Source organism: Mirounga angustirostris, unplaced genomic scaffold, assembly GCF_029215605.1.
Source record: "Mirounga angustirostris isolate CCGP_5_RB_7025 unplaced genomic scaffold, mMirAng1.0.hap1 SCAF_5, whole genome shotgun sequence".
Classification (NCBI taxonomy): Eukaryota; Metazoa; Chordata; class Mammalia; order Carnivora; family Phocidae; genus Mirounga; species Mirounga angustirostris.
The window spans coordinates 100,959,358-100,972,237 of record NW_026991713.1 but is presented as its reverse complement, the minus strand read 5'-3'; the positions used below and the strand labels follow the sequence as shown (position 1 = coordinate 100,972,237).

General features: G+C 35.4%; 1 protein-coding gene across 8 annotated transcripts in view; it reads right to left on the bottom strand.

Moving 5' to 3' along the window:
* Positions 1-12,880, bottom strand: part of WNK1 (WNK lysine deficient protein kinase 1) — a 143,551-nt gene that overhangs the window by 34,878 nt on the left and 95,793 nt on the right. For 6 of the 8 annotated variants that reach the window (XM_045874096.3, XM_064591727.1, XM_064591726.1 and 3 more), the window contains exons 7-9: positions 11,575-11,908; positions 10,319-10,506; positions 2,287-2,370 (exon numbers count right to left, since the gene is read on the bottom strand). In XM_045874096.3, coding sequence (XP_045730052.1) covers positions 2,287-2,370; positions 10,319-10,506; positions 11,575-11,908 — 606 coding nt within the window. Of the gene's footprint in view, positions 1-2,286; positions 2,371-4,480; positions 5,708-10,318; positions 10,507-11,574; positions 11,909-12,880 lie in introns of all 8 variants that reach the window. The other 2 variants (XM_045874090.3, XM_064591728.1) reach the window with 2 other exon arrangements.

Sequence of the window (12,880 nt, the reverse complement as noted above, 5' to 3'; positions counted from 1 at the left end):
GTACCTCATTAAGATACAGCATAGCACTGGAAAGGACTCTTGATAAAAACATGAAAAAAGCAATCCCTTATTGGTTACATTCCAGAAACCCATGAAATAAAATAAATTTTAGCTAAAGTACTTTTCTTTCCTCACTCTAATAAAATTAGAGATACGGTTTCCTAAAATGGGGTTGGAAACTGATAGTATGTAAAGTGAAACTCACCTCTAAAAATAAACACCTGGGGCGCCTGGATGGCCCAGTTGGTTAAGCGTCTGCCTTCAGCTCAGGTTGTGATCCCAGAGTTCTGGGATCGAGCCCCAAACTGGGCTCCCTGCTCAGCGGGAACCCTGCTTCTCCCTCTCCCTCTGCCTACCCATATAGTACAAAGGGCTTACAACCTTTTTAAAAATATACATAAAACCTCAGTAGCTGAAACAAATAAATGCAGCTTCTTGAGCACCTCTGCAGGATCAGAAGTCCCTGTAGAACCTTAATACCAAAAAACCCTCACTATTCTAGAAATGTTGAATTCTGACTTGTAGTTTTTAGTTCTATCCACTTACTGGCTATGTAATCCTAAAAAAGTGAAGTATTCTATACTGCATATATTTATATAAATTGAGGGCTCAGTTTTATGGTTCTACTCAACTTAAACACCATCCTATATTTAAAATAATTCACAAAATAAAACTATCTTAAAAAAGCATTACTGACACATAAATTTTGTATTATATATAGCAATAGCCATATTTACATTTTTTTCCCAGAAGAGTCAACTAATTCTTTTAGCTTGACCTTTATGGAATTGCCCTCCTTTACCACCACATATTTTTCTTACCAATGAACTAGTATCTTTATTTGCTAGTAAGTATACATATATATGCCCACATATAAGATATATAAGAAATTCCTTTGGAAAAGGAAAAACAGAGCACACACTTAAATTTGCTCAGTTTATTAGTGTTGGCCTGTGTCCAAAGATAAACAAACGAGGACAGTGGTATCCATGATAGTGCTTCTGTCCTCAAACATCTTTATGTAACTTTTAATTTGTATTCTATTTTTTAAGTTGGCTTCGTGTCTACCATGGAGTCAATGCAGGGCTTGAACTTACGGCCCTGAGATCAAGACCTGAGCTGAGATCAAGAGTCAGATGCTTAACTGACTGAGCTATCCAGGGGCCCCTTAGTTTGTATTCTTATTAGGGATTATTAATAACAATTAAAATAGAATTTGTTAAGGTTGGCAAAAATATGACTACTCAAATTTAACTATAATTATATACAGATTTTGCTACTTCTCTGAAAGAACAAAAGCAAGACAAAGCAAATTCTAGAAGACAGGGCTGTTGGGTCACCAAATAAATGAACATATAACCAAACTAATCCTGTACAAGGAACATTTAATCTTAAACTAGAATCAAATGACTGTATGATCACATGCTGGACTAGGAGGAGACTATTTTGTAATAAGAATTAAAAGTGTTGTTTAAAAAATTAATAGAGAAACCAATTTATGATTTGGTGGTTGGAAGACACACTTCGTAGGGAACTATCAATGAAATAGTTCATCAGGAAGTTTTTATGACACATGTAGTGACTACAGATTTTATTTGAAACAGTTAATAAATATTCAATAGTGCCAAAAAAGCGTTATTCCCATGCAAATAATTACTATTAACTAATATCAGTACTGAACTACAGATGTTTAATTTCAGAATTAGTAGTTCTGCTGTTGAATACATCAACACTGTACTAATTTTTTGAGCTCCTTGAACCCTGGGGAATTATATTCCCCAAACCAAAAGTTTAAGCAATGTTTAAAAAGTTCCTAAAGTAGTTGTTCAGCTTCTCTTAGCATAAAATCTTATATCCCATCCCACAGATTAGAAATAATTAAATAGGAGTTTAGCATTAGTAGAGTCAAATACAATGAAAGCAATGGCAAAATGCTCATAGAAGGGTAAGTCACAAATATAAAAACAAAATTGATATTCTTTGTATTGTTAAATTATGTGTAGAATCATCTATTTCAGATGGCAGATGAATAATGTATCAGTTAACAATGATTCCTTTGAATTTCAATGCTATGTCTAATTTAGTAGTTTAAAAATACATTAAACAAAAACGATTTTCTAAAATCTTTTTAGAAACACAAGAACACAAGAAATGTTATGCCTCTTGATTTTTCTTTCAAAAACATAGCAAGCCTTTATTTACATCAGGAATCTAATTCATGAAAAGATGTTAAACAGTGTTTTGGCTACTGTTAATCCATAAAATGTAGCAATGAGTTGTTCTCACCTGCTGAGAATGTTGTATGGGTAGGGAAGATGGAACCCCTGTTAAGCTACTTGAGGATGGTTGACCCTGGCTTTGCCCCTGTGCCTGAAGGAAAGAAGTGAATACAACAAATTAGCGAAGCCCTACGTAAGTATATAGAGAGGTCAGGCTTTTGCAATAAATATTTAAACTCCTGAAAGTGTGCTTGAGCAAAATAAAGTATTAGCTTGATTAAGTATGTATGGGAGAGACCACTGGGGCATCTTTTGTAAGAAAAGGTTAGAGAAGGATTACATCACAGAGCATATCCTGATCCCACACAAAAACCACTGATGGTTAAAACCTACTACTGCTGTGCTCCAGCTATAATTTTACCTGGCCAAAATACTAAAATTCATAATAAAATTCTTACTGAAAATATAATAATTAGGAAAATAGTAGTATGACTACCGATGTGAAAAAATTCCATATCTGAACAATTGAAGACAAAAGGGTATTTGATAATGCTAATTTGGTTCCTTTTGCTACTTCTTTGTAGGGCCATGGTGACTTTTACCAAAAATGTAAAAAACCTGTTATTTGCCCTTCCAGGGATCATTTGGTTGTCACAACTGAGGGAGGTGACTGCTACAGACATCTAATGATTAGAAGCCAAGGATGCTGTTAACATCCTGCAACACAGAACCACAACCCACAACAAAGAATTATCCAACCTAAAATATCAGTAGTGATGAATTTGAGAAACCCTGACCTAGAAGTTGTCTAAGTTAAGATAAATGAGAAAGTGAGAAATGAATACAGGATTTTATATAGTAAGTTAAGGAAATGAAAAGGCCCACCTTTGGTGTTCCATTTCAGTCTAGAGGGGTTTCTCTAAAGCTTACTTGGATCTGACATCACATTCTACTGCATCTTAACTACTACTAAGTATACATTCTTGCTGCAGTAGGTTTGTAAATTAACCACCTGATATTTCACTTTGGAATGTTTAAAGAAGAATGGCTGGCAGTGCATTAGGATTTACAGTACAGGCTAACAACTACTGCATTAACGTGAGTACCCTGCATGCAGTGTAATTTTATACCATGCAGCATCATTTTCAAGTTTCTGGATCTTTTTGCTTCTTAGAACTATTCTAAATAACTGATACTTTATGTACACTTTTGGGGTTGTTTATTCCCCTTATGAGGGAAGAACATAGGAAGGAAGTATCAAGAACATATAATACTTTGTAAGAGTGGAAAATTTAGAAGATCCAAATGATGCCTTGAATATATAATTGGAAAGACTCCTATATTGATTTTGTTAAGATTTATATATTTGATAAAATATATGGAATATATGAAATAGTTAATACTGACTCCACTTGTTGAATTCTATTATGTCCATTACTTTGTCTTTATTCACAAGAGAGTACATACACCCATATATATAAATAACAAAATTTAATTTGTTGAGGAAGGAACCAAGGCCTGAGATATGTTTCTTAGCTTGCAACACATATCACAAATTCTTAAAGAACAAAACAAAAACAAAAACCCACCACCCACACTAGATTATAACTTTGTTGCTAAAAATTAGAAACAGTCAATTTTATGGATTAATATTTTATTGGGACATATACAGTGACTTGTTCAAATGATGCCATTTTAAAAGGCATTTTCATTTGTTCCTATATTCTTAAGATGTTTCCTTTCTGTCTTTCAAGATTCTTCCACACTTACGAAAATTTTGTGTACTCTTAATAGTCTTAAAAAAATTTCCCATTTTCCATTCTTTTCGTTTTACAGAAAAAAGAGGTTATCCTTTCTATTTTTTAAAAAACTAGTCATGTTTGTTCTAAGGAGAAAGAAATACTTCACATTAGCATTTATAAATAATCAATGCGGAGTTAACTCTACATTTCAGCCATTTACATTTTCACTACAAGTTGAAATTATTCTATGTACAAATAGAACTGATTTTGACGAGTGCTTAAAATTCTAGTTTTTGTGTTCTCTTTTTCAAGGGTTTGCGCACATTATAGGTAAACGAGGCAGCTTCTCTCTCATATTTTGTTCTTATATACAAGTAGTTTATAATCCCCCCCCAAAAGGAGAAACTCTACTAATAAAATTAAAAATAATCCTTATAAATGGAAAGGAGGGATAGAAAACTTAAATGTAATGATGCATAGTAGGGTAGTTTAAAAGAACTGTGGAAGTTTTCCTATAACCTGTGGATGGAGTGCAGATCCTCCTGAAGAAAATGAGGCAGATAAAACCTGCTGAGATGTGGTTCCTTGGGGGAAACAGAAGAAAAGTGGGGATTCTTGGAACACTGTCTGAGGCAGACGGATAAAGGGTAACGAGACGTCAGAGCCAAAAGGTGCAGCTGCTCCCCCTGTAGGGGGAGGTGACTGAAAATCACTGGGGTCTGAAGAAGTAATTTGTGAGGAATCACTGGAATATTCTGGGCTTCCTATTGGCCAGTTCTGTCCGATAGGCTCTACCACAGAAACGGTCAATTCTGGGGCATGGTAATTACGCTGTTCTTCAGTCACAGGCTGTAGGCGGCCGTGTAATCCAACTGATTGAGGAGGTGGTTCTTCCTGATTCAAGTCCACTGCAACCTGTCGATTTCGGTAAACATGCTGAGGTAAAACTCCTCCTCCTTCTCCTGAAGAGGAGCTTGGAGTGTGAACATGAAACTCAAATACACAATTGCTTCTCTCATTGTTACGAGTTAACACAGCGGGCGCAGAATGAGGAACAAAGACAGGGTGAAACTGCAAACGTGCAGCATCTGTACTGATAGGTGCAGAAATACTAGAGAGGGGAGATCCTGGACTCAATCCAGAATCTGATCTTAAATTCTGAAGGTGTCCTACCAGGAAAGCCTGTCCAGATGGAAATTCAAAGACAGAACTTGAGGTAGGGCCCCCTTGTACTGGCTTCTGTTCAGGTATCTGTTTCATAGGACTTGACAGTACTGGTGAGTTGTATGGAATACCCTCATACTGTTCTGTCACCTGGGCCTGGTAAGCTAGATACACTGCTTCCTGAGGAATAAAATAGTGAGCTTCTTCTGGAAGTACTAGTCCAGGTCTATAGTCACCGTGAACTTGAGTTGGTTCAAACATAGGATGGACCTGTTTCTCACATGGCTCTCCAGTTATCCTACTGGCTGTAGTGCCCAACATAACTACGGCCTCTGGTGTCCAGTTAGTTGGGCTGCCACCAGGTGGAAGAAGATTTTGGCCAACAGTCCTCAGCAGGGGTTGGAAGTGGCGAGTTTGGGCTTCCAAGAAGGAGGTGCTCTTACGCCGCTGGGAAATGGCCACCTTCGGTGGACAGGTGGGAGGTGGTGAAAAAGAAACTGGACGTTCATGAATAGTTGGGAAAAATATCTGTGATTCTGGGTATGTTGGGGTCCCCCCACACGGATGCGCCATGGACTGAGGCTGTATCAACATGAATAAGACAAGTAATTCATACATTCATATGTGAAATTACAGTAAGACATGCAAAACTGGGTAGCTCTGTGTAACCGTATGAAATGGTTATACCAAATTTATAATTAATAAAGAAATAACAATGCTTATGAAAATTATGTGCATAGTAAAAATCCATTAAATACATCCAGGGTCAGTAAAATTAGTCTGTGGGACTCTTCGCGTTAGGTAAGAGCTGCTTTTCCACAACATCCTCTCTCAAAGGAAATGGAAGAACTTTCTAAGTGTCTATTCTGTTTTTACCCCCAATTAATATGCTCACTCTTAAGATTTAATGTAAATTACACGAGTGGAAAAAGAGTTAAAATAGTAAGAGTTAAGTGAAGACAATAAGACAATATAATCCCAACATTTTTAAAATGGAAGATACTTCAATTTAACCTGCAATACAAAGTTTTCCTATACTCTATCTTCTTATCTGGTGCTGTGCTAGAGGCTCCAGTGTTATTTTCTTATCAACTAATAGTATGCCTTCTAACTAGAAAAGAGGTATTTTTGGTGGACAGCAAAAAACACACTACTGACTACTGACAGTAATGTCCTTTTCCCATCTATCCCAAACTAGATGCGGTTACTTTTGCTACATGAAACATGTTGCAGATGCCAAATCACTGAATGTCCACTTTTCTGATCCTAGTTAAGGGTTGAATAATTTGGTGTTCAAATCAAGTGAAAAGGATAATATAATGAACACTGATTTAATAGCACTTTTTATTTAGAGGCAGTTCTAGACATAGACTCTAAATTTAGAATCCTACACCTTGCCAAATGCAAACAGTGTACTTTCATGGACTCTTTTTAAAAAGAGTAGATTGGTTTCATTCTTTTAGTAGGGATGGTCCCTATCAAATTAGTAAAATAGCTTAACTGTTACTTCTTCACAACAACTAAAAGAGGGCCTTTATTTCAAACGAGAATGTTCCATTTTACTGTTTATTCAAGGAGAATCCCAAAGCCATAAAATACTATATAGTTACTCACTCTCTTAAGTAAAAATCTGCAGATATTGGTATTACTGTATCAGAATAATAACTATATTCTCTATCTGGAAAAGCAGCAGCAAGGTCCCACAGTGTTTAATGAAACTTTAAAAGACAGATCTTTTATAGATATAAACGGGGCCAAAGAAAATCTTATGTACTACATGTGTATCTAATGTATTCATTAGGGTCAAGATCCCACCTTATTCAATCTAAGAAAAATTTCCACGAGGGAACATATGGCCTTTTAGTTTGCCAACCCATCATTTTAAACAGCTAACAAATTAAAAACCAACTTTCACTCTTTAATTACTCTTCACTATGGGGAAAAAATGGACTCATCCAGCTTCACGAATGTCTCTTTAGAATAAAGTGAAGAGAAAATGTATTTGGGTTAATTTCTGCTAAAGAGAAAATTTGCTTTTGATTAAGCCAATGAATTTAAAATGAAGTAATATGTATTCCTCACTAATATATGAAAATGCAAGGATTTGTATAGGTCAGTTGAGGATAGGAGAATATAATGAAAGCTAAATTTTATTGTGTACATATTCATATGTGCCCAGGGTGTTATTAGCATTCTCTCTCATTACCTCCTTGCTTTTTTTTCCCCTCCTTAAAGCCTTGTAACAAAAAAGTTTCCTATAGGAAGAACAGGTATCCTAAAAGCATAATATATTACTAAGTATAGTCCTTTTATTTATTTAATTTTTATTAAAATTCTTGATGCCTGGATGTATTCACTGGCAATAAATTTTCATTTGTCAGGAAGTTTATGGTTACATACAGTACTGACAAAGAGGGAAGGCAGGCTGGAGCGTCGGTGCTTGCGCTGAGAGGCAGAGTGCATAGGCAGGACACTCTCCAATGCTTTAGAAAGCTTTTCGGCAAAAGTTTCCTCAGGGGCAGTCCGAAGGAGGGAAGGAGAAAGAGGTGCAGACAGCACTGGTGGTGGGGTGGAAGGAGCACTGGGAGAGATGCGGGACAGAGAGGGAACAGCAGAAAGATGGGGAACACAAACCGACATGCTACGGCCATGACGAGGCTAAACAGAAAACAAACACATACATGAAAACACAGTACTTTGAAAACAAAATAACCAAATGTACAATGAAAATAGGGCATAGCTGACATAAAGAAGTGTTCCATCCTCCCCCAATCCCACAAATCCAATTTTTTTGAAGAGAGGTATAATTCCACAAAGCACAACTGGTAGATCACAACTATTCTCTCTATACTGTTGGTCAAGTACAGGGTATCAACAACCATGATAATGATCAATTCTCTTCCTAAATATTCTGAAATAACATCAATTGTTATGAATGTATGAATAAGAATGGCCGACTGAGGTAGTAGAACAGGGAATACAATGAACATTGGCTTGCAGTTTTCTGCAAACTTATTATTATAAGGTGTAGAAGACTTTATGACTGGATTACTTTGCAGGAACTCTGGAAACCTCAGAAAACCTTTTTCAATTCTATTTTAGAAGGCATCAGACTAAAAAAAGTTGTTGGCTCAGAGTATTTTATTTATTCCACTTCCTATTTTTATCTGTAGAGGGTAGAAAGTCATTTTCTAGTAGGAAAAGCATTAGTTTTCTAGAAGTAATGCGTGATAGATATAGACACATTCTGTAGTTTTACTAAAGTAGTGAATGGAAAATTATCTTAAATGTGAATCTCTAAAGAGTAACTTTAACAATTTTTTGGCATATGATTCAACTTAGGTTTATAAAGTCTGAGGCACCTTAACATAAAAATTTTAATATAGCTACAAAAAAGCAGTATACCTAATACTGTAAGGTTATCCTGAGAAAACTCGTTATTTTCCTTTAGGTATTGTGAACTGTGTCACTAATCATGTTTTCTTTTCCAAAATTGGTTGCACAGAATGCTTTGAGCCAAATTTGTGGCTCAAATACCAGTAGCAAGTACGAAAGTATCAGTATACTTATCGTACTTAGTTCATTCCTGGTTCTATTTTTCTCCACCCTTGTTTCTTTTTTACTCTAATTTTTCTATATTCCACATTGATATATTATTGTAAGCCACAATAAATTCTTTCTGGAATAAGAAAGAAATGGAATCATAAGATTAAAAAAATCCTCAATATTTGATAACTTTTCTCATGCTACCTCCACAGAAAATTAAAAGGCAAGGCCGTCATTAACAGTCCTCTAGAGCATCAATAAATACAGGATGTTTGTGGCTCAAATATTTAAAATCTTCATGATCATTCTATTTCCTTTTCTAAAATACAGACACCAGTGATAAGGGAAGCCAAGAGATTAGTTTTTAAAAAATCTAGTTATTATGATCCACAAAAAATCAATTAGGACAATAGTAGGAACGGATATGAATGCTGACAAATAATATGTCAGAACAAAGAAATACATCTACATAGTCTTTATAAGTTCTTCTACCCTACCTAATTATTTTAAAGGCCAGAAAAGTAGACTGTTAAAACAGTGTATTAGTAGTTTGTATTACTGTGGCCATTCATCTCAAGACTGATGAATGGACTCTGAAACATAAAAACATCTTTTATTTCAAGCTGTAGGATAAAAGAACAGAGCAAGCAGAAATATTTTCTTGAGAAAGATTTTCATTTAATGAAGAGAAGTTCCGTAACACTCAGATTTAAAAGCTTTCTGAGAAAGAAAAAAATCTATCTGCTTAAAGATCTCACTAAACAAGTGCTATACAGTGACCAGTTGTTCTCCAATTCTTTCCTGAGGCAGATGATGTACTTTATTTATCTCTGAAGACTTCACGGAGGGTCAACAAAAGAAATAGGGTATTACCTGAGATCTATTTTAACATTTTCTATATGAGAAGCAAAAATGGCTAATGTAAAAGATGGGGCTATGTGTGTGTGTGTTTATGTATATATAAATGCATAAAATATTTCAAGAAATAATCTCTGTAAGTTGATTCTGAAAATAAATCTGTAATAAAACAATACCAAATAAAGAGAAAAAGCAAATGAATGTATACTGGGGAAGGAATTTGTGTCCAACACAGACTTTAAGGCAGGAACACGCATAGCAACTAATGGTTAACTAAACACAAGCGCTAAATTAAATGGTCATACAAATAAAGGATTCCTTCACTCTGAAGTACTCACATGCAGCATTCTATAATGGTTTGAATGTCTTACCTTTGTTTTATACAGTAAGAAATCTTACAAAAAATGCTCAGTAATCTTTTAGTAAGTAAGCTTTTGAAAAGTCTCCTTGTGCCCACCTCCAAATCATCTGTATGTCCAACTAATGCTGTTTTGAACAGTTTCAACTCTAAAGTGCTAAAGAGAGCATGATCTTTAATCAAATGCAGATTAGTCTAAATCTTGTACATACTTTCTTCACATACGAATTTTAGCTAATTCTCACACAGTAATGTTTATGTCCTAGCCTGCCAGAACTACTCTAATTGTACTCCTATTTCCTTCAGAAATATACCATTTACACTTTCTACTTCAGACTCATGCTATTACTTGGATAGTAGAAAGAATATGAATTTAACATACATCTATTGGCTCTCATTATAGGCTTACACTCTTTTATGCAGTTACTTACCACACTTGAGGGTGGATAGACCCCATGGGGCTGAGACTGTGCTTGGACAACAGAAGCTGTATGCCCTGGGAGTGTGCCAGTACAATGTGCCTGTTCATGCTGGGACCCATATGAAACTGTCTGTTGGCTGCTCACTCGAGATTCTGTGAAGACAGAAGATCCTTGACCACTGTCAACCGTTCCATCAGCTGAAGGAGAAATAAATTGTCACAAAACAGAGAGACAAATCACAAAAGGGAAGTTTATATTTTCCCATCACAAACCCATGACTTTAGGGTTAATTAGTATTTTCTTCGCAAAGACCTGACCTAAATAAAACATGAATACTAGTTTTTAACTAAGTAGATTTCTATGCTTAAAAACACGAAGGATCCATATGGAAAAAAGGATGTCTTAAAAAAAACAAACAAACCCTCATGGCTATCATAGAATCTTATTACCTGAAGAATAAGGGAAATAAAATGGAATGCTGTAAGCCATCAGTCTTAACTTTGGAGACCAGTGCATTCTTTGTATTAAGCAGACAGTTCAATAAAAAACTAACAACCTCATTCATTTCTAGTTTGTATGTTATTCAGCATTGCTAAAAAAAAAGCTGAACCAGACTAACAGGTTCAATTACAAATAGGTAAGATAAACTTGTTCATTTTTCATTACTAGTTACATTTCATTTTATTTATTTTTGTAGATTTTAAGTTTTTAAAAAAGTTTGTAATTAAATCCCAGTTAGTTAACATAGAGTGTAATACTAGTTTCATGATTACATTTTATTTTAAGGAATTATGAAAAGTAAAAATCTACAAATTGGAACTTCCAAGATGTTGGAACCTGTAAAATTATTTTATATCCTAATCACATTTCCTTACTGTTCTGTCCTTCTAGTCTATTAGTGATGGATGTTAGAATAGAAACAAAAAGTAGATGGTGATCATTTCAATTTTTTTTTTAAGATTTTACTTATTTGACAGAGAGACACAGCAAGAGAGGGAACACAAGCAGGGGGAGTGGGAGAGGGAGAAGCAGGCTCCCCACTGAGCAGGGAGCCCGATGCAGGGCTCGATCCCAGGACCCTGGGATCATGACCTGAGCTGAAGGCAGATGCTTAATGACTGAGCCACCCAGGCGCCCCTCAAATTTCTTATTATATGGTGAATTCATGTTTCAAACCAAGAGGCCAGTGCAAAATGATGAACAAGAAGATGAAAAGTCAATTAGGAGTATTCTTAGCATACTTGTGCACTTCCCAAAATACTTACACAACACAGATATACTAGTTTGTTGGTACTGTAGTTGTTGATGTTGATCTGCCTCAGGTTCTTCAGGTTCTACTTGCGTAGAAACTGAAGCTGAAGTGGTAGAAGCAGTAGGCATGCCAGTGCTGGCGGACGGGATCTGTTTGACTCCTGCCTGGGAAGTACTTGATTGCTGTTCTACCTGCTGTTTGAGACTGCTCTCTTCCTGCTTTCTTTTTTCTTGCTCCTCCCGCACCAACTGCCGCTGTTCTCGTTTCCTCTTAATTAATGACACTCTATCTTTGATGGCTTTTGCCATGGTCTTGTGATCACCTTCACAGACATACCCAGACTCTACCTACAGGATAAAAGAGTGCATTAGGAAGCAGTACGATATCAAAAGAAAACAAACCAAATATAAAACAAAAAAGGCACCTTTGGGGAAAAAGTAGGAAGAAAGGGGAAGAGAAAGACCTCTCCAATGACTGCTCTTAACCAAACTGTGAAATTACTTGTCTGTATTATGCATTTCTCAACCATTTTTGTAGATACTTACGGGATGGGTGCCATCATCTTTGTAGAAACTCAAGGTAGAAACTTTGTAGAAACTCAAGGTAGTTATACCTTCACTTCTTACAACAATAAAACAATAAGTCTCCTTTTATTCTAGTCACTCTATTTCCTGCTCACATGTAACTATTAATATTAACCTGTGTTGTTTTTACTTCTTTTCCCTAGGCAACAACTTAACCAGATAAAACAATTGTGATCAATACATGAAAGTTAAAAAAACATACACACACAAATCTCTAAAGGTATAAAAAACTAACAATTAAAATAAGTATCTCTTTCATACCCAACCCCTTCTCAGAGGCAACTTCTATTGAATAGTTCTTATAAATTCTAGTAGAGATATTCTATGAGTATCTCTGCATATTAACTGGCTATTTTAAGCACTATCGCAAGCATAAAATTGGTGAAGTCTTTCTTTTCTGAAAAGTCACCTTTTGGATATACTTCATAAAGTGATTCATCAAAGGCTGCCTACTAATAACTGATCTTGAAAACTCCCTCAAAGTAAAAACAATTCATTATGTATTTATAGAGTGTATCCAAATGACTCATCAAATGTATCGATATTTAGATTATTATATATATATATTATATATATATATTAGATTATATAAATTAGGAGTCATTCAACCTCATAGACTTTCACATTACTTCAGGATGCATTCTAGATCTACCCAGCCATCCATCTATCCATCCTTACATATCTACATGTACATATCTTTTCCTCAATTACAAATAACTTTTAGGGCCATTAATC